This window comes from Macaca nemestrina, chromosome 3, assembly GCF_043159975.1.
Source record: "Macaca nemestrina isolate mMacNem1 chromosome 3, mMacNem.hap1, whole genome shotgun sequence".
Lineage (NCBI taxonomy): Eukaryota > Metazoa > Chordata > Mammalia > Primates > Cercopithecidae > Macaca > Macaca nemestrina.
This window is the reverse complement of record NC_092127.1, coordinates 156,598,358-156,621,103: the sequence shown is the minus strand read 5'-3', so window position 1 is coordinate 156,621,103 and position 22,746 is coordinate 156,598,358. Positions and strand designations below refer to the sequence as shown.

The window sequence follows — 22,746 nt, the reverse complement described above, 5'->3', positions numbered from 1 at the left end:
CAATTTTTTTTTTTTTTTTTACAGCCTTATCTTTTGTTGTTTCCTCCTAGGTAGAGGCTAATAGATTAGGGAGGCAGCAAGCTGTCAGTCCATGATGGTGGGTGAGTCCAGTAACTAACTCCCTCGAGACTTCATCACTTCCCAGGATAAAAGAGGTGTCTTCTCATTGTGGAGGTCAAGAGATTTGTGCATTTCCCATTTCACTCTCATGTAACATATCCCGAGTCATCCTAAAACAGCTGAGATCTGTAAGAGGCAGTGAGGCCTTTCTTTCAGGCCTAGAGCACAGACCAGTGGAGCGACTTCGTCTATGGACAATGAAATATACAAGCGATCGAATTTCATTGATTTAAGACGAAATCCAAGCATCACTTGCCTGTGTGAAAAGCCTGCCTTTTCGGCACCTGACTTCTGAAAAGGGCTGGTGCGGGAGAGTCATGATCCCTCCCCGCATCCCAGGAACCTGTGGCTATATTCCCTTACATGTCAGCAGGGGCTTGGCGGATGTGATCAACGAAGGATCCTGAGATGGGGATGTTATCCTGGACTACCTGGGTGGGCCCGCAAATTCACAAGGGAAGGCGGGAGGCACTTTCTTCCTAAGGGAAAGAACAGGAGGCAGGGGCCAAGGAATGCAGGCAGCCTCGAGAAGCTGGAAAAGGCAAGAAAATGGATTCTCCCCGAGAGCCCCTGGAAGAAACACAGCCCGGCCAACACCGGGATTTGACACTTCTGACCTCCGGAACTGGAAAAGAATCAAGTGCTGTGGCTTTAAGCCACTCGGTTTGTGGTCATTTGTTACAGCAACAATAGGAAATGAATGCAGCTGCCATTTGGATTTTATGGTGTGGTATTCAAGACTGATATTTTTAAAAATACTCAGTTCATTAAAGGCTGGGCGTGGTGGCTCAGACCTGTGATCCCAGCACTTTGGGAGGCCAAGGTGGGCGGATCACGAGGTCAGGAAATTGAGACTAATCTGGTTGACACGGTGAAACCCCGTCTCTACTACAAATACAAAAACTTAGCTGGGTGTGTTGGCAGGTGCCTATAGTCCCAGCTACTGGGGAGGCTGAGGCAGGAGAATCACTTGAACCTGGGAGGTGGAGGTTGCAGTGAGCCGAGATTGCGCCACTGCACTCCAGCCTGGGTGACAGAGCAAGACTCCGTCTCAAAAAAAAAAAAAAAAAAAAAAAAAAAAATCAGTTCACTTCTACAAGTACCTTCTAGCTGGTATTATGTATCAGGCACCAGCGAGGCAAATTCAAACAGCTGAGGTTCCAGCCTTGCAAGCCTGTCTAATGTTACAGACGGGTAGAGAGGTTTGAACTGCTGCTTTAAGTGTAAGAAGGACATCATCACTGTAAGAAGGCAGCAGACGGTTCAAAGAACATTGAAACAGGTATGAGCAAAGGCAGGGAGGTCAGAAGGCCCCCCGAGTGTTTGGGAGGCCTCCCGGTTGTCCTATGTGTGTGCCCCAGGCACTGTGGTGAGGCCCAGGTGCGGCTGCAGGGGTGCTATGCAGGAGTCTGTACTCAGTTTGCAAAGTGCCTCGTGTCTTGCCAGGACTGACCCTTACTCTGAGCCATCCCAGTCTTGCAATATTACAGGTGACCCCATGTGATTTGTTTGCTGGGACAAAGCCGGCCAAGGGAAGGAGACTGCGGTGGTCCAGCACAGGGGGATGAGCAAAGTGCAGGCTAAATCAGCATCTGTGAGAACGGGGCAGAGGAGATAGATGGAAGAGGTATTGGAAGGATGGCTGGCAGGAGTGGCAGATGTGTGAGAGATGTGGATGAGGGAGGGGATTAAGAATAACTCTGAGGTCCCTGCTAGGATGGCTAAGCACCCCATCACTGGAGTGGGGGAGGAAAGGAGGGCTGGTTTGGTGCAGGAAGCTGATGAGCTCCAGAGTGGACACGACGTGTAGGGTGCTTGTGCTTGAGGAGCACCAGGTGACAAGGCCCACGAAGCAGGGGGTGCTGGGACCCTGCGCTGAGGCCTGCGGCCTGGGCAGGAGACATGGATCTGGGAGTTGGGTAAAGTCAGGGGAGCATGTGAGAGTGTGGAGCATGAAAAGACAAAGCTGGCTGGGCGCGGTGGCTCATGCCTGTAATCCCAGCACTTTCGGAGGCCAAGGCAGGTGGATCCCTTGAGGTCAGGAGTTCAAGACTAGCCTAGCCAACATGGCAAAACACCGTCTCTACTGAAAATCCAAAAATTAGGCGGGTGTGGTGGCACACACCTGTAATCCCAGCTACTTGGGAGGCTGAGGCGTGAGAATCGCTTGAACTCAGGAGATGGAGGTTGCAGTGGGCTGAGATCACACCACTGCACTCCTACCTAGGCAAACAGAGTAAGACTCCATCTCAAAAACAAACAAACAAAAAACATGTCAAACCAAGGCCTGGCGACCAGGAAAGACATTTAGAGGCCTTGTTGAGGCAGGAGGTCCAATGAGAAGGTGGAGAAAAAATTGCTGGGGAAGAGGGCAGGAAAAGCCCAGGAGAGGCTGGTCCCAAAGACATCAAAGAATGGGGGTTGAGGGAAAGGGGTAGAGAGTTTTCCAGAACAGTGGGAGACAGGCCAGGTGGTCTCAGCCACAGGTAGGTCTGCGGTGACCTTGGCCTCCTGGACCCTTTCCTGGGAGAAGGAGTTTGGGGCCACAGCCTGAGGAGTACAGGAGTTAAAAGAACAGAGTTCATCCCTCTCTCTCCTTTCTGTTTTTTACTCTTCTCCTTCTGGAACTTTCCAAACACACATGAAAATAGAGAAGATAGTAAACGAACTCTATGTCCCATCAGCTGGCTTCCACAGTGATCAGAATGTCGCCAATTAGTTTTTTACACAGCTGGGTTTTTTCCCCAATCCCAGTGTTATGATGCTAAAAGCCACTACTGTTATATGTAAGAGCAACATAGTATTTCCTAGATATTCTTGTATTTTGAGGGGGATAAGAAATTGCTTTGTAGTAAACACACCTCCACACTCAGAGTGTTCCTGACAAACTGTGCAAACTTACACTGGTGCGATCAGCTCAGCCTGAGCATGTGAGCTGGGGAGGAAAGAGTGTGCCGGGTGCCACATGGCCATCAGGCGTCAGGCAGTCAAGCAGGCAGGGTCCGTAGCCAGCTCCATTGCTGCATGGGACACGGGGGCTGGCTGGTCCACTGCAGGCACCTTTGAGGTGCCTTCAGGTGGGGAGCCCTTGAGGGCTCTCCTTCCGTTAGCACTCCCGGCTTCCAGAACACAAGGAGGGTCCCATCTCAGACGGGATGGGAGCCGTACTCATTAACCGGGGGCCTCACACAGCCACGCAGGCTCCAGGCTTCAGCATCTCGTCTGTAAAACCACACAGCTGGTCCAAAAGATCTCCGAGGGCCAGAAAGAACATGGCTCCCAGTTTTTCCAACAGCTTCTAGATTCCCAGGAACCTGTGATTATCTGAAATTCTACCACCTGCAATCATCAGCCACGATCTGTCTGACACTTGGCAGCAAGACCCATTTCTGCCTTCTGCTCCAACTCGTGCCATTCCTTCGCCATTTACAAGGCTAGTCCAGGAGCCGTCCGCTCCCCATACATGGAGTTCCACTCCATTTAATGCCTGCAGTCATGAGAATCATTGCATTTTCTTTTCTAAGCCAGGAAGTGGAAGGCTTTAGCTATAGTTTCTTGTGTCTGTTCTTTAAATGGTGACAGAAGCTAGTACCAGGAATCGAGTCCCTGTTGCCACCTGCTTACTGAGCCCTGGTGTTTCCAACTCTTTTCGTTACTGTCTTTTTTGCTGTCCTCCTCAGTAATTACTCCCCCAGAGGACCAGGCTAGAGTTTTGCTGGAGAAAAATGACAGTGTTAATGCATCTTATCTGACAGCCTCAAATTTCTTAATTAAAAAAATAAAAAGGACCAAAGATTGCTTTTATATATTCTCAGTTAAATAGCATTCTAATCACTCAGTGGGATCTTAATCCATCTTTATGGAATGAATGAATAAATGCTTCTTTATTCAAGCGGGCTCTATTTATTATTATTATTATTCTTGTTATTATTATTATTTTGAGACAGATTCTTGCTGTGTTACCCAGGCTGGAGTGCAGTGGCATGATCTTGGTTCACTGCAACCTCCACCTCCTGGGTTCAAGTGATTCTCATGCCTCAGCCTCTTGAGTAGCTGGGATTACAGGTGTGCACCACCACACATGGCTAATTTTTTTTTTTTTTTTTTTTAGATGGAGTCTCACTCTGTCGCTCAGGCTGCAGTGCAGTGGTGCAATCTCAGCTCACTGCAACCTCTGTCTCAAAGGTTCAAGCAATTTTCCTGCCTCAGAATCCCAAGTAGCTGGGACTATAGGCGTGTGCCACCACATTCAGCTAATTTTTAATATTTTTAGTAGAGATGGGGTTTCACCATGTTAGCCAGGATGGTCTCAATCTCCTGACCTCATGATCTGCCTGCCTCAGCCTCCTTAAGTGCTGGGATTACAGGCGTGAGCCACGTGCCTAGCCAATTTTTGTATTTTTAGTAGAGATGGAGTTTCACCACATTGGGCAGGCTGGTCTCAAACTCCTGGCCTCAAGTGATCTGCCCACCTCAGCCTCCCAAAGTGCTGAGATTACAGGCATGAGCCAACATGCCTGGCAAAAGCAGACTATTTTAAAAAATAGCCAGAACTACTTATTCTCTCCCTAAATCTCTCCTTTGCAACTCTCTTAGTGTAAGTGGAATTTGCTTATGTGTTTACCTCTCTTCAAAAAGGCATCTACAGACCCCTTAGCTGTGACTCAGGCTAACTTTTCAAAGTCCCTTTTACAGCAGCACCAGTGGGTGGTACCTACCTAGAGTATTTCCATGATAGGACATCTCGTTTCTTTAATAAATCAGCCTGTTCTGTTGGTGGAAAGCTCCAGTGAATAATACATATATGTCTTCTTAAAACATTTTTATATATTATTTTTCATTTTATTATTTCAAGACAGGGTCTCACTCTGTTGGCCAGGCTGGAGTGCAGTGGTGCAATCACAGCTCATTGTAGCCTCGACCTCCTGGACTCAAGCGATCCTCCCGTCTCAGCCTTCCAAGTAGCTGGGACTACAGACACTTGCCACCACACCTGGCTCAAAATATATTTTTTCTAAATGATGAACAGAACCTTGCCTCCCTGTAACTTCTGCTTGTAGGATCCAGTTTCGCCTTCTGGAGTGGCACAGAACAAGCTGACCTTGTCAGCTGCACAAGAGCCCATGTAACTGGCAGGAACTTGCCTGTCCTTTTCTGTTAGATTCACATTACACGCAATCTCTCACCAGTTCTCTGCTGCTGGGATTCCTTACCAAGTATCCACAATTTGGTAACATCTTTCACATCAATCACATTTGCTCAGGTCAAATACATGGCATGTTTTATTCAGGGGAATTTGTGAAGGCTGGCACACGATAGGCATTCAATAAATTGTAGGTACCATATTATAAATGAGGAAAAAGAAGTCAAACAAAAAGCCCACTTTGAAATACTGTCACCTTATCCATGAGGGATTTTTCTTTTTTCTTTTTTTTTTTGAGATGGAGTCTTGCTCTGTTGCTCAGGCTGGAGTGCAGTGGTGCCATCTCGGCTCACTGCAACCTCTGCCTCCCAGGTTCAAGAAATTCTCCTGCCTCAGCCTCCCGAGTAGCTAGGATTACAGGCGTCTGACACCACACCTGGCTAATTTTTGTATTTTTAGTAGAGACGGGGCTTCACCATGTTGGCCAGGGTGGTCTCAAATTCCTGACCTGAAGTGATCCGCCCGCCTCGGCCTCCCAAAGTGCTGGGATTACAGGCATAAGCCTGGCCCCACGAGGGGTGTTTTTAATAAATATTTGTACTCATATGAATAATACTAAGACTTGCTAACATATACCCAATGACCATTTCCTCCCAGCTTATCTTGCTATTGATGCTACTGCAAAGGGCAGGTGCCATCTGCAAATAAGGATAAGACAGCAGCAAAGAGATTGGATCCAAACATTGCACTTCAGGCACTTTAGGACAAAGGGCTTTCTCTCTTCTTTGTTTCACCTGTGCAGGGCCCAGCATGAGATCAAAAATAGAATTCAAAAGGTAAGCCCACACGAGAACAGTGAAATTATAGGGTTCCTGGGCTACACAAAAATGTGGGTTGACAGTCTGTACAAGGTCTGGAGGAAGAATGAGTCCTGTTTTCAAGACTGGATGCTTTGATTTTCTGACTGCACTTTGAAAATCTTGTTCTGAGAGTGGGAGGAACTGGGAAGCGAAAGTACATGAGAAACTTCATCTTTCTAGATGGTCAATCCAGAATGACCCCCCCACAACACAAACACACGGAAGACTTTGGTTTTCTGTTCTTTTTAACCCAATGTCACATGTATCACATGCACACATCACTAATTTCACAAAGTTCAGGCTCTTGCTTGGTAACCGTAACTTACTTTCTCCTTCTTTGCAAGCTTAAAAAGATGCTAAGATTTTTAGCCTCTGAAAGGAGCATCGCAGGTACTCATCACCTGGGTAAACACACAGGCTTGGCAGGGAATTCTTCACCAGGCACGTTCATGAGACACAGAGTGTGTAAACAGAGATCTGAAATTCTACCACCTGCAATCATTGAGGTGGCTTGGGCAAACTAGAATCTGTAGCCCTCTCTACAACAGAGTCCTGCTGTTAATATTCACAGCAACTGCTTCCCAGCAAGGACACTCCCATAAACAAGGAGGATAGGAACTAGCAAACACCTGAAAATATCTTCACCATTGACTCTGATGGGACTGGCTGTTATTTTACATGAAGGAGCTCACATCCACACGCACAGCCCTCAGCCTCCAGAATCTTCCACCACCTCCCCCCGCCAGGGTCTCCTCAAAGTGATTTAAAAAGTCAGTGAAGTTGGCAAATTTTCTTAATCACACTCTCTGGAAGACCAGCCCTGGAGGTGTCACCGCCCAATCTATGCTGTCTCTTCCTCTTAACCACTGGGCAATGACAGCAGCACATCACTGAGGAAAATAGTCACCAGCAGGGGGCAGTCACACCACCAGTGTGGCAGGAAATACCGGCTGAGGACTCATCACTTCCAGCTCCCAACCAGGAAGGGAGGTTACATGAGACCAACTCTGACACAACGAGGAGATCTACCTTCCTGTCTCTCCACTTTGCCCAGCAGGAACAATCATCATTCTTTCAAGGAGAAAAATCTCAAAATTCCCTTCTTCCATTAAAAGTGTAGTTTTTATTAAGTGGTAGTTATGGAATCGTGGAGTTTAAAGTCCCCAATCAATCAAATGGGCAGGCGGACACGCAGAGCACTGGAAAAACACAACTGAGGCTTTCGTTTCGTCTTTTCCGTGGTTCTACCCTTCTTGTGGTGGGGAGGGAGGACCATATATTTTGGCTAATAACTGACACTGAAACTGAATCAGTGCTTCTGGCTAGGCTAGTAGCCTAGTGCCAACCCTTACCAATCAAATTCTAGAGAATATGTAACATAAGCACTAATATTAATTTTTCTTTTCTTTTCATTTATTTATTTTCTTTGAGACAGGGTATCTCTCTGTTGCCCAGGCTGGAGTGCAGTGGTGCCATTTTGGTTCACTGCAACCACCGCCTCCCAGGTTCAAGTGATTCTCCTGCCTCAGCCTCCCAAGTAGCTGGGATCACAGGTGCCCACCACCATGCCTAGCTGATTTTTTGTATTCTTAGTAGAGATGAGATTTCACCATGTTGGCCAGGCTGGTCTTGAACTCCTGACCTCGAGTGATCCACCCACCTCGGCCTCCCAAAGTGTTGGGATTACAGGTGTGAGCTACCACACCTGGCCATGTGATTTTTCCAGAAGCATGAAAAGCCTCCTTCTACAATATGGTACATACCCTATTTCCATCACATTCACTCCCTGTCATGCTGATGAGATTTTTCTCAGTCGTTAGTAAGACTGACCACATTGGTGTTAGACTTAATCACTCAGCCCATCACCTTCTACAACCAGGGTCAAACACAGTAGAGGATGAGGGACGCCGACACAATTCCAGACTCGGTTTTAAATGCTGGTGATAAAAGGCGAAATGAAACCAAACAAAACAAAAGTTCTGCCTTTCAAAGACAAGGATGGTTGTGAGGATGGCAATGCGACATGAAGAAGCAAGTGAGCTTTGCCAGACACGTTAAGACACCACAAAGCGGGGAGAAGTGAAAATCGGCCGGTTACCTCTCTCTGAATCCGGGAAGGCGTGAGGGAACAGAGCAGAAACAACACGTTAGCATTCACACAGCTTCCCGCAAATAACACAGCCCCGTTAACAGTGAGTCTGAGCACTGACAGCTCATCTCATTTCCCAACTCTGCAGCGATTAATAGGCTTTCTGTGCTTATTTTAGGTCAACTGTATCGCCCAGAAGTGTGTATTTTGAGCCACAGTACGATGAAGCCAAGAGATGCCAGCTGAATTTACAGAGGCAACATATCAACCGGGGGAGGTAATCAAGCTTAAAATATCACAGTCAAATACAGGAAACTGTTTGCAGTAAACACTGGCAGAGGACGTGTCTTCATTTTCCAGCTCCACCTGCTCCCAATACAAAACATACAGAAACAACGGCATGGACACAACCTTACCTGTTTTACCGACATTCCGGACACTCTATTAACAGAGCTACACCACTGGAATCCAGGCACTTTTCCTGAGTTGCATCCTTACAGGGCAACAGGGAGGGAGGGAGGCAGCACAGAAGGTCAAGGGCAGGGGTGGGAAGTGGGAGAGACAGGAGATGACAGCTCAACGTGGGAGAGATCAGAGATGTGTCAGCAAAGAGAGGAATGGAACGGAGAGAGGAGCAGAGTGCAAGTCTGGTTGGGGCCACACTCTTGGAGTTCCCTCCCTGAGCTGCCCAGAGCTGCCTGGGACCCTAATGAAGTCACTTAACCCCCTGACCCATGGAGTTCACACCATTCCTTTCTGGCCTTGTCACAGCCGATTTGCATGCACCGTACACAGAGCAACTGGACCGAAGAGGCAGGGAGTACTGGATAGATAATGAGGAGGAAAGGAAGAAACCCAATGTTCACAGAAACCCATTCTCTCGGGCACTCTACGGCCAGGGTCATGGAGCGGCCAGCAGGACCCTGCAGGGATGGAGCTAAAATCATGGCATGAAATGCCAAGCGCACCAGATAGTGAACCACAAAGTCATTAAGTGGAAAGGAAGAGCTGCTCACCCTGAGGCAGAACAATGACCATGGCACACTAGTAAGTGGGGCAAAAACAAAGCCAAGTTGTAGATGCATGGTCTCATAAAAACAACAAAATGTTTGCATGTGTATTTTTATATATACACAGTGAAAAACTTGGAATATAACACCGAACTGTCAACTGTAATATGGAAAGGGGATTATAGGGGATTTTACTTTATCTCTTTGAAAATTACACAATAAGCACATTTGACTTCTGTGATAAAATATGCAAATCTACCTCAGTACTGAAGGGAAGCCATTGTGGTCAGCATGCCCCAGGGCAGCTAAAAAGACCAATATTAATGATTACAATAACACCAGCCAACAGTTACCCTTTATTGAGCTCTGTCTGGCCCCTAACAGTAACTGAACAAGGTCAGTATTACTGTTCTGACAGCTGAGGAAACAGGTCACATAGCTACTACATGGGGAAGAGAGTTTGACGGTAAGCTGCAGGACTCGAATTCGTCTTAGATGCACCCATGATGGGTACTCCATATTTCTACACAGTCCTGCAGAGCCCCCTAATGGTTTGTCTCCTAAATGGCAAACACAGTCCCTACGCACAGGTATTCAAGGTAGGGCCAAAGGGTTTGGCCAAGTACCTAGGGTTTTAGAGGAACAGGGAATATTTCTCTCTTTTGGTGAACTTTTGTAAGGAAAGAGGTGGCTAAAAATTCCTAGGAGGGTCTTTGGGCTGAAGAGGCAGACATAGCTGTGCTCAAATCCAGATGGGTAGCTATATTCCTTCAAGTACACTGCCTACCTTTATTTACTCAACATAGATTTCCAGGGCCCCACTGTGTGCCAGGCACACTGTGTTACGTGGTAAGCCCTGTGAAACCTGTTTCCTCATCATTGAAGAGGGGATAAGGACACCTGCTCATGCTCATAATGCTCAGGGGCACTATAAGCATGAAGTTAAACGGGATGATGTGTGCACGGGAGTGCCGGGCATGTAACAAAGCTGCAATAACCTGCAATGTTAACAGCTATTATCACTGCGTCATCCAACAGCTTCATCTCTTTGGCTGGGTTGTACTGGGCAGCATTTGAGATGGACTGTCTCCCATGGAAGGACAGTGACCTGGGGGAGGGGCAGGGGCCCTCTGCTCAGGTTTGCTGGACCCCAGCTGATATACGATGCTGGAGAGTCACCTCTTGGCTCAGTTCCCTCTGTGCTACTCGGTTCCACCTATCAAAGCCATGATTGGGTAGCAATTTACAAGATCAGCAAAGGACCCAGAGACCTGGATGCTGGTCCCAGTCTGAATCCACAGCTGGGTAACATTATGCAAGTCACACAACCTCCCTAATTCTTGGGTTCCTAAACTCAGAATGGATGCGCTAGGAACTTCTTAGTGCTCAGATTTTTATCAGAAAAGGATTTGTTAGTGCTTTGACTTGCTTTTAATTATACCAAATGTTTTCAATTTCTTATTCTTAATAAAAAGCCTATCTGTAGTATGTGACAAAAACTTTAAAAACCTAACAATCTGAGAATACAACCTGTTTCTTTTGTGTATAATTATTATTGTAGCCTTGGATATTTTAAATCAGATCCATTGCTAGTGATTCACTTAAAAACATACCATCCAGATGTAGCTACTGTGTTTTTCCCTGAAGGCGGACTTGGAAAAAACGATACTGCAAACTTTTAACACAGTTAATTCATTTGGGGTTAATAAACACTGCTTGATTTAAGTCTCAAAGTGAAAATCAGCCACCAATAGAGACCACAGAGTGAGCTTTGAAATGTCATTCAAAAACCCAGAAGAGTCACAGACAGCGCCAGCAGCTACTCCAGTTCAGCACCTTGTAAATGTGCTGGGAAGAAAACATCAGTTCAAAGCTGGGCTTCTGCACAAGACAAGCCCGTCTGAGGGTGGAGAAGGCTAAATGTAGTGCCAGGCGTAAGCTTACTCCCTTCTCGCTGTACAAGATGCCAGTGGGAAGAATTAAACCCCAAGATTAATTCCACATGAGCCGCACACCCCCAGGCTGCCTGATCAGCATGCTTGCCGCGGTTATTCCTTGGGAAAATAAATGCGGGAGTAATTGGCAATGTTTTCATTAATATAAGCCTGAAATAACACAAGTACTTGGCATGTGTAACTGGAATCCAAACGAAAAGAATATTCCTCAAAAAAACAAAACAAAACATAAAAAACAACCCAGCACACCAGAACAACAATGTCTCTTCCAGCTTTTTGGAAGAGGACGCCGTCTCCTGTTCCCTGGCACGGCCACCTACTTCTCATGCTGCGCACGACTGTCCACTTTTCACAAACTGAGCACGCGAGGCAAGGACTTGCCAACAGACTTCTCACTCCATTTTTGCAGAAGTCTGTGTTGCGTCCTTCTTTTTGATGCTTGTCTTTCATCACTGGCCATCTCTCGAGCCTTTAGAGCACACATCTCACCATTATCCACAGGACAACGAAGGACACGCTGCAAAACTTTACGTCATGAAAATTCTTGCACCAGCTCCTGAGTCTGACAGTTTATTTTTTCCCTCCAGCTTCAGGGGTGTGTGTGTGTGTGCGCGCGCGTGTGTGTGTGATTAGCTGTCTGCCCTTGGTCAGGGCCCTTAGCCTCTTTGTTTTTCAGTTTCTTCATCTGTAAAATGGGAATCACAGAGGCCCTCAGGTCCTGAGAGTGCCAAAAGATTCCATCATTTAATCCACAGAAAGCTCCTACAGGGTGGCGGCTTGAGTATGGCCTCACAGTGCAGGCCAGGCCAACCACTACGTGAGAGAGGGAAGGGGAGCTCCACCAGGAGAAAGGAAAGGTTCCTGACCTGTTTTGGATCAAGGCACCTTTGCATCCGATGAAAACACTCCGCCCCCCCAAAAAAAGTGCACAGACTCACAATTTTATACACAATTTTGGAGGGGGGCAGAGCTGGAACAGTTCAGTGATTCTTGAAACTCAACCCCAGGCCCCTTTAGAATCTACATGCCACAGGTGAAAGGCCTCTGAACTGAAATGAACACCGAATTTATGCAAATTTATCATCTGATTTCTGGCTGACATTCAGAGAATTCATCTTAGGGAAAGGTTCTATCCTTCCCAGATCAACCGGTGACATGAACACCTGCCTCTGACCAAGCGTGCCTTCCTTTCCAAAGCAAGCTCCCCTCCCACCTCACTGTCCTGCCCAGCAACGCCATGATGGGAAAGTTACAATTCCAGCACTTAAGAGTGTAAAGCTAGGATTTAAAGTGGTTATGGTTATTGAAATTCAAGGCACATTCTTCTAAACAAAGGACTTTCTCATGCCATTGGAGGGAAGACACAAGAGTTACCAGTTCGCTTACTAATGAGGGGGAAAAGGATATTTAAAAGCAACCAGGAAATCTTTGAAGACTTTAAGCAAGAATTAATGAGCTTCAGCTTTCATCTGTGCTATATCACAGATTAAGAAAAACAAATGCAAAAATCTTGCATCTCTGAATATCTGCAAGAAAGAAGAATACACACATAACTTATATTTAGTTGTTAAGTGAGAGATAATTTATGCCATGTTCCAGTTTCAACTTTAAAGTTTAGGGTATAATGAAAGGATAACGTTACATAAATTCTATCTGAACTGTGAAACCATGGGTTAGCTTCCTTTCTGAAACTCAAGATGGTAAAACAAAAATAAAAAATCCTAGGTCAGGCATGGTGGCTCACACTTGTAATCCCAGCACTTTGGGAGGCTGAGGCAGGTGAATCACTTGAGGCCAGGAGTTCAAGACCAGCCTGCCAACATAACAAAACCCCGTTTCTACTACAAATACAAAAATTAGCCGGGCATGGTGGCACACACCTGTAATCCCAGCTACTCAGGAGGCTGAGATGTAAGAATCACATGAACCCGGGAGGTAGAGGTTACAGTGAGCTGAGATCGTGCCTCTGCACTCCTGCCTGGGCAACAGAGCAAGACTGTCTCAAAAAGACAAAACAAAACACCCTGACACCAGAAGGCTCCTATCTGACAAAGCGCAGGAACGCATAAGGATTTAGAACTGATTCAGAGCAGGAAAAATGACAGCATAGTGGTTTCCATGCCAGAACGCCATCAAGGTACAAACTCCTGGCAAGGTGCAGACAAGACTCCTACTTAAAAACCTGGTGAGCATCCAGCCACGCGGAGGACCTCTTGTGGATATGGCATATTCTTAAATCACTTTCTGAATTTTCAACGGGCTTTCTTTGTGCAGTTCAAAGGAGTACTAAGGTAGATAACATGGAAAGCCAATACATATGGCCTTCATTTGAATTTTGTTTGTTGTTTTTTTTTTTTTTTTTTTTTTTTGAGATGGGATCTCGCTCTGTTGCCTAGGCAGGACTGCAGTAGCATGATCATAGCTTACTGCATCCTCAAACTACAGGGCTCAAGCAATCCTCTGGCCTCAACCTCTCAAGTAGCGGGGGCTATAGGTGTTTGCCATCACACCTGGCTAATCTTTTATTTTTTGCAGAAATGAGGTTTCACTATGTTGCAAAGACTGGTCTCAAACTTTTGGGCTCAAGCAATCCACCCACCTCAGCTTCTCAAACAGTGTTGGGATTACAGGCATGAGCCACCATGCCCAGCCCTGAATTTTGTTAACTTCCATCTAGATACAAGTATTTCTGGCATAATGTAAACTCAGTAATATCTAAAGAAAAGCAGACACCAACCCTAGGAAGGCTGATTACCACTAACCAAGTAACAGTAGTGGCTCCTGACTGTGCTCGCTTCTGTCTCTCCAGGCTCCGTTCTTGGTACGCACTGTCACCAAGCCACACAACAACCCTGCAGGGGGATGCATCGTGGCTCTCACTTTACAAATGAGGAATCGAAGGGTCAGACAGTTTAAGTTGACTTGCTCCAAAGCCCACAGCTAGCAGGTGGTGGATCCGCAAACAGAATGCAGGCCTGCTGGCTGGGCTCTTCTCTGCCGTGTAGCTCTGGGGCACCTAGCACCTGAGCCTGGCTCCCTCTCAATTAATTGGCTCTGCTCAGGACCCTCCCCTCACTGGAAGTAGCCTCTGCTCTGCCTTTCTCTCTGTCCCTATTGGACTTTTGGTTCCATCACTGCTGGAGCTGGTGAAGGTAATTAAGTGTTGTGTTTGGTTTAAATTACCTTCCTATCATCCTCTGCTCAGTTGCCACTTATTCCATGACTGCCCTGCTTACAATTCCCCCCACAAATTCCCTGCCTCCAGCCACACTGGGACCATTTTGCTCTGAAACATACAAGCTTGCCCCTGCCTGACAGCCTCTGGGCTTGCTGTTCAGCCGCTTGGTCTGCTTTTCCCCCAGGCCCTCCCCTCATCATCCTGATCATCACTGCCTCCAAAAGAACCCTGAGGATCCCCCAGTCATTGTCAACACTCACAGCCATCTGAAACTACCCTGTCCCTCTCTCCACCAAAAAAGTAAAGCTCGGCCGGGCGCGGTGGCTCAAGCCTGTAATCCCAGCACTTTGGGAGGCCGAGACGGGCGGATCACGAGGTCAGGAGATCGAGACCATCCTGGCTAATATGGTGAAACCCCGTCTCTACTAAAAATACAAAAAACTAGCCGGGCGAGGTGGTGGGCGCCTGTAGTCCCAGCTACTCGGGAGGCTGAGGCAGGAGAATGGCGTAAACCCGGGAGGCGGAGCTTGCAGTGAGCTGAGATCCGGCCACTGCACTCCAGCCTGGGCGACAAAGCGAGACTCCGTCTCAAACAAAAAAAAAAAAAAAAAAAAAGTAAAGCTCATGGAGCAAGAACCTTTCTGCCCGTTCACTTACCACTGTCAAGCACACAGTAGGCAATCAATCAATATTTTTGAATATGTGAATAACTAAGTAGGGGAAAGAGAGAACTCCCTTCTTCCCGATCATGTTGGTAAGAAGCTAAGGGAATGATGCCACGAACAGTAGGGAGGTGGCTGGATTCCTTTTTCTCCTGCTATTGCTCATTGCAGACAGCACTTTTAAAATGACTTTGGTTCACATCCTGTTTTCATGTCAGCTGAAACAATGTTAATAAAACATATATTTCATCTGAACAGGCAGGAGGCAAGTTCTGAGAAGATTATTAATCTCTCATGACTCTATTTAAAAGCAAAGCGAATCTATACTCTGATCATCTCCAGCAGAAACAACAATGATGTTGCCAGAGCTCCTAACGAGATTCCTTCTTTGGAACATTTGTCTAAATAAGAAATAGCTCCTCTGCTCCTGAAGAAGTCAATATATCAATTTCCCTTGTATATTGATTTCTATCAAGATTTATCCCCAGATAATTTTCTTTATATTTGTGCTCTAAGAGAAATAAACCCCTGCTTATCATTTTGGGAAAAGACCCAAGACAACACATTCCTATACGTGCTGAGGCAGTGATGGACTGAAAAGCTGCCCTTTGGGGCGCCCACAAAGTATTCCTCCCACCCCCTCAGAGGTACTAGAGTATAATGGCAGGAGTTAACTTCTTGATACAGTTTGAAAGAATATGTACTCTTTCTGTTTACTAAAGTTACTTTTTTTTTTTTTTTTTGAGACAGAGTCTCGCTCTGCTGCCCAGGCTGGAGTGCAGTGGCACCATCTCAACTCACTGCAACCTCTGCCTCCCAGGATCAAGCAATTCTCCTGCCTCAGCCTCCCGAGTAGCTGCGATAACTTGGCGCCACCACACCCAGCTAAGTTTTGTATTTTTAGTAGAGACGGGGTTTCGCCATGTTGCCCAGCCTGGTCTCAAGCTCCTCACCTCAGATGATTTGCCTGCCTCAGCCTCCCAGAGTGCTGGGATTACAGGCATGCGCCACCGTGCCCTGCTATTCAGGTTACTTTTTATAGGCAGTTTGTCTCTTTGTTTCAGCATCTTTTTTTTCCTTTTTCATTGAATATGATGAAGAATCTTTAAAAAACAAAAACCACAATGCCACTGCTGCAACATCCTGCTTTGTTTTTGTTAAGATACGGAGTCTTAGATGTTGTCCTGGCTGGAAACAAACTCCTTGGCTCAAGTGATTTGCCCACCTCAGGCTCCAGAGTAGCTGGGACTACAGGTGGGTACCACTATGCCCGGCTTTGTAACACCCTATTATTATTATTTGAGTTTGGCTTCCTGTTATTGTCCATATTTGACAACTAAAATAAGTATGTCATACTAAAAAAAAATAAAGAGGCTCAAAGACCCTGACCTTCTGCAGGAAGTCTCTTTGGGGGCTAATTTTCTTTTTTCTTTTTTTTTTTTTGAGACGGAGTCTTGCTCTGTGCCCCAGGCTGGAGTGCAGTGGCGCGATCTCGGCTCACTGCAAGCTCCGATCCCCCGGGTTCACGCCATTCTCCTGCCTCAGCCTCCCGAGTAGCTGGGACTACAGGCGCCCACCACCTCGCCCGGCTAATTGTCTTGTATTTTTAGTAGAGACGGGGTTTCACCGTGTTAGCCAGGATGGTCTCGATCTCCGGACCTCGTGATCCGCCCGTCTCGGCCTCCCAAAGTGCTGGGATTACAGGCTTGAGCCACCGCGCCCGGCCAGGGGGCTAATTTTCAACACAACACACAGCTGGGCAAAGATGACTGAACCTTCTTACTTCCAAGTGACGAAATCCCTATTTGAATTGTCATTAAGGGTTCTATGTAGGTCCTTCAGATCAGAGATCAGCAAATTATGATCCCCTCCAAATCTCACACTGTTTTGTGAATGAAGAGTATTGGACCACAGCCACACTCATTCACGTATGCAGAGGCTACAGCTCCTTTTGCGCCACAACTGCAGAGCTGAGTAGTTGTAACAGAGACTGCATGGCTCCAAGAGCCTCAAATATTTAGTATGTGGCCAGTGCCTGGGAGTTCGAGACCAGTATGGACAACATAGCGAGACCTCATCTCTACAAAAATTATTTTAAAAAATAGCCAGGTGTGGTGGTGCCTGTGAGTCTCAGCTACTCAGGAGGCTGAGGCAGGAGGACTGCCTGAGCCCAGGAGGTCAAGGCTGCAGTGAGCTGTGATCACACCACTTGCACTCCAGCCTGGGTGACCGAGTGAGAACCTGTCTCAAAAAAATAATTAAAAAAAAAAAATCTGGCCTTTTACAGAAAAAATTTGCCAACCCCTGCTCTAGAGGACAATCTGTTTCCAGGGTGAAACATACGATATGGACAGCACTGGCTACATACTTCGTGGAGCCCAGTGCAAAACGAAAATGCAAGGCTCCCTGTCAAAAAAACAATGAACATTTTCAAAATGTTAACAGCAGAGTGTAAACCAATCGAGGGACCCTGTGACTGGCTGAGATGGTAGAATAATTCTCGTTACAGGTGACAAACTCCAGGGCTGGCTAGAAACTCTTCCACCAAGATGCAGGAGTAAGAGCACTGGATGCAGGAGTAAGAGCGTTTACAACTTGCAAATGCTTTAGAACCAAACAACCTTTTGCTCAACTGAAATCTTACACGGATGCCCAACATGTGAAGCAGCAGCCATGCGGACGTCTGCCCCAGCCATTTTATTTCCAAAAGGTCACTAGCAGGCGATAGCTCTTACAATGTTTTAAGGGGGAGGGCGAAGAAAAACAAAACACACCAGAATCCTCGAAAACAGCATTTTCAGGTAACCTGGCAAACAGATGCATGCTCCGATATGACAGAATCAGGCCAACTTGGCCCTGTTGTCAACTGTGCCCTCGGCTGCTGCTTGTCCTCTATCATAATTATTTCAACTGCTATAATTTATTCATCCCCAGACAAGCTTACATGTTATAAGGTACCCAGTCCAGGCGTCTAGATTGAAATGGCTGGCAGCTCCAGTCACTCTTGCCCTTTCCCATCTGCTCAAAATACTGACTGCAGAAGGAATATTTTCTATGCATATATATATATTGCAAAACCAAACCAAAGTTACCTCAAAAACTCAAGTTCTCTGACAAACATGTCATCAGCTTTCAAGTTCACAATTCTGCAGCTGGAAGAAGGGGGCAGAGAATCCTATCAGAAACTCAGTATTTAGTTCTGCTTTACATCTATAAGGAAATGGCTTCTCTAGCTCTCAAAATGCTCACTGAATTTCCTGCAAAGTTACTAAGAAAGTTACTTTCTTTTAATTGAAATACATATGGAACAAATTTTATATTTATGAGAGAATATCAACTCGGAACTACAGAGGACGCTGCATGTGAAGAAACTTCAAATGTAAATATGGGGCCAGGCGCAGTGGCTCATGCCTGTAATCCCAACCCTGAGGTGGGTGGATCACTTGAGGTCAAGAGTTCAAAACCAGCCTGGCCAACATAGTGAAACCCCGTCTCTACTAAAAATACAAAAAATTAGTGGGGCATGGTGGTGCGTGCCTGTAATCCCACCTATTTGGGAGGTTGAGGCAGGGGAATCACTTGAACCTGGGAGGCGGGGATTGTGGTGAGCTGAGATCGTGCCACTGCACTCTAGCCTGGGTGACAGAGCAAAAAACTCTGTCTCAAAAAAAAAAAAAAAAGTAATTATGAATGGATTCTTATAAATTGGGAACAAAGGTAGAACAATTCCGTATAAATTAAGGCTTAACCCTATCTCCTCTTCTTAGTCTGATTCTTTATTTTCACGCCAGAACATAGAAAAATGCTCAAAGGTCTCATAACCAGTTGAGAAGGACAGAAAGGGTATGGAAGGGTGAAAACATCTTGGAAAAATGGCCAAATACACACGATTGCACTGGATGGATACGTCTGCTCATCTACACTGGAAAACCAAAGAAAAGTCAAAGTCTTCTTTTTTTTTTTTTTTCTGAGACAGAGTGTGTTTCTCTGTCGGCCAGGCTGGAGTGCAATGGCGCGATCCCAGGTTCAAGAGATTCTCGTGCCTCAGCCTCCCTGGTAGCTGGAATTACAGGCATGCGCCACCATGCCCAGGTAATTTTTGTATTTTCAGTAGAGACAAGGTTTTGCCACGTTGCCCAGGCTGGTCTTAAACTCCCAGCCTCAAGTGATCCTCTGGGGGCACTCGGACTCCTAAAGTGCTGGGATTACCGGCATGAGCCACCATGTCTAGCTCAAATCAAGGTCTTCACACAACATAAATGTAAAGAGAGTTGTTCCATGGCTTAATAACTTTGTCCTCGAACAGTCATTACTTCTATTAGCATGTATTTTCCACAGACATAAACAACGCATCAAAGTAATCAGGTGTGGTCCTAGATCACACCCCTTCCTGCGTCTTGTACAGTCAACTTGGCGAGTTCAACCTCCACGTTTCTCCCATCTGCCTGCTTCTCTTCATGCCCTCTGCCACGTCACTGATCTCTCCTGGACCAGGGCTGGCCAACTGGTCCCTCGGTTTCCACTCCTGTTCCCAACATTCATTCCCTGAGATCTTTCTGTAGGAAATAAACTAGATTATGGCATTCCCCTGGTTAACCCTCTTCATACGCACTTCATGGCAAACCTTTAACCACTGCCCAGAAGCCCTAATGGATCCTGTCCCCATCCACCTCTTCCAGCACAAACCACTGGCTTCCTCTTCATCCTTGTGCATGTTGAGTGATCCACTTACTCAGTGCTTTCCTTTTTATTTTTTTTTTTGCGATGGAGTTTCGCTCGTTGCCCAGGCTGGAGTGCAATGGCATGATCTCGGCTCACTGCAACCTCTGCCTCCTGGGTTCAAGTGATTCCCCTACCTCAGCCTCCCGAGTAGCTGGGATTACAGGCGTGCACCACCATGTCTGGCTAATTTTTTTTGTATTTTTAGTACAGATGGGGTTTCACCATGTTGGTCAGGATGGTTTTGAATTCCTAACCTCAGGTGATCCACCTGCCTCGACCTCCCAAAGTGCTGGGATTACAGGCATGAGCCACCACGCCCAGCCGTTCCTCAGTGCTTTCTATTCACTCCCCATGTGGCTGGCTTCTCAGCCTTCGAGCCCAGCTCAAATGTCGCCTCCTAGGATGGGCTGCCTCCTGATGGCCCCTTTCCCCTCTGAGCTACTCTGCTGCATCATGTTGCTGATGGTCTTCAAGGCACTCGGCATAACCTATATCATCTTGCTTCCTGAGTTGTTTTTCCAGCTTATCTCCTGCCTCTTCGAACAGGACCTTGTCTGTCTCAGTCCTTCATGCTGCCTCACAAGGTGCCTGACACACGGATGTTCCTTATCTGCCGAACAGCATATTAACCATTAGACTATAAACATTAAGCACATGGATGGTCAAAACTAAACCCTAAAAGTAGACAATGAAGTATTTTAATCTACATTCATTCATCTGCCCATTCAACAACTGGGTTATTTATGGAGGGCATCCTATACTAGGTATTATGTTAGGGCCCAAGGAATCCAAAAGTCTAAGAACTTCTCAAATATGTCATATTCTGTGTTCAACATAGGCCCTTTAAAAATACAAGTTACACTACTACTTAGTATGTTTTTCTGTGATCCTAGAGATTTGTGGAAAAATCTGAAAACCTAGATAAGAGGTTATGTGCCATCAGTTTACTCTCCAAAACCCACGAAATGTATATGGAGAGTAAATAGGGACATAGTTAAGTCATCTCTTAACACTCGGGAGACTGGCCAGACATAAAGCTTTGCTCAGCCAGTGGTACAGAATGAAATTCATTTTCCTAGGCCTGGCGTGGTGGCTCATGCCTGTAATCCCAGTACTTTGGGAGGCCAAGACGGACGGATAATCTAATGCCAGGAGCTCAAGACCAGCCTGGCCAACATGGCGAAACCCTGTCTCTACTAAAAACACAAAAAAATTAGCCAGGCGTGGTGGCAGGCACTTGTAATCCCAGCTACTTGGGAGGCTGAGGCAGGAGAATCGCTTGAACCTGGGAGGCAGAGTTCGCAGTAAGCCAAGATTATGCCACTGCACTCCAGCCTGGGCGATAAAAGTGAAACTCCATCTGCAAAAAAAAAAAAAAAAAAAAAGAAATTCATTTCCTGGAGGGGTTGTCAAGCTGTAGAGGTGAGACAAGGAGGCTGCATGACTGATAGTTTTTGTTACAAACTGGAATTACCCCATTCAAATCAACAATGCCAAGTTCAAATCAACTCTTTAGAACTCAGCTCTGCCCCTCCTTGCAGCTGCAGGCTCCTCTGAGAGGTATCCACGGATCAAAGTAAGCAAGTTCAAGATGACCGACTTTAGTGCCCAGTGGCCCACTGGTCTGATTAATACTTCCACCCTTGGAGTGCAGATGACCTGAGGCCCCTTGTTGTTTGCACCTACTGCCACGCGCTTAGCTGACCTCCAGGGCAGCAGCAGTATCTTCTTGTCTCACCTTGGTGTCATCCACACTGCTTCCCAGGGATGCTCCAGTGCAGAGGACCTGCAATGGGCCCCACGCCAGCATAGTGTGGGTTCCAAGAAAGGAAGAAGCCACCTGTTGTATTTATTATACCACTTAATATTATACCAGCACCAATGCCCAGCACATGGCAGGTGTCCAATAAATACCTATTAAATAGATTATCCCCATTGCAGAAAAACTGGAACTAAAAATCGTGGCAGCTGTTACAGAAGTGGGTTTCTCACATCTGCAAAATGAGAATGATAAAATTAGGCCGGGATTATAGGCTCACGCCTGTGATCCCAGCACTGTGGGAGAACCGAGGCAGGTGGATCACCTGAGGTCAGCAGTTCGAGACCAGCCTGGCCAACATGGTGAAATCCCGTCTCTACTAAAAAAACAGAAATTAGCCGGGTGTGGTGGTGTGCACTTGTAGTCCCAGCTACTCAGGAGGCTGAGGGAGGAGAATCAATTGAACCCGGGAGGTGGAGGTTGCAGTGAGCCGAGATTGTGCCACTGCACTACAGCCTGGGCGACAGAGAGAGACTCTGTCTCAAAAAAAAAAAAAAAAAAAAAAAAAAGGAAAAAGAAAAAGGAAACAAAAAGGAAAGTAGGGTTCTTACAGAGCTACACACCATGACACCTTCTTTGATGATACTGGCTGATGCTTTACGGAAAGTCTTTCCCCTCTTAAGCATTTAATTCACACTCTCTTTTACTTATAACTTTTACAAAATTACAGACCACATTTACAAACACGTACTTAGGGCTGTTTTCCTCACAACACATTTTGCTTCTAACCTCTTAGGAAAGGCCTCAGGACACTTAATAATTCCTTTCTGAAAGCAACTAACTAAAAGGCAGCAGCAAGGATCTGAACTTGAGAGAATCTTACAAACTACTCTTGTGTCAGAGCTCGGCTGGAGGAGGGGCCAACTGCTCAATGGCCTAAGAAAACCTAAAAGAGAACAGCATGAGGAAAGCAGGCAGAACCCCCATTCACGATACAAGTCAAAGCCAGGCTGCAGCTGTAGAGTTATAAAAAGAAAGAAAAAGACTAATGGGATTGCCTCCTCCTCCCGCCTTCTCCCACCCAAGGCAGTAATGAAGATTCACAGCTACACATTAATTAGGGAATCCATAGACGTGCCTGGTTACAATATTGGTATAGGGAAACAGATAATAGAAAAGGCACAGATTCCCCCACAAGCTAATAGAGTGTTGTAAGCAATATTTAAATCATCACGCCTCTCTTTCAAA

The 22,746-nt window shown here is 46.3% G+C and overlaps 1 protein-coding gene across 13 annotated transcripts in view; it reads right to left on the bottom strand.

Moving 5' to 3' along the window:
- The window catches only part of LOC105487718 (amyloid beta precursor protein binding family B member 2), a 410,283-nt gene that overhangs the window by 21,919 nt on the left and 365,618 nt on the right, over nt 1-22,746 (bottom strand). Inside the window, exon 1 of one of the 13 annotated variants that reach the window (XM_071093686.1) lies at nt 8,222-9,352. The exons of the other annotated variants lie outside the window; for them this stretch is intronic. Coding sequence (XP_070949787.1) covers nt 8,222-8,277 — 56 coding nt within the window. The 5' untranslated portion in view covers nt 8,278-9,352. Of the gene's footprint in view, nt 1-8,221; nt 9,353-22,746 lie in introns of those variants that run through there. 13 annotated transcript variants of the gene reach the window in all.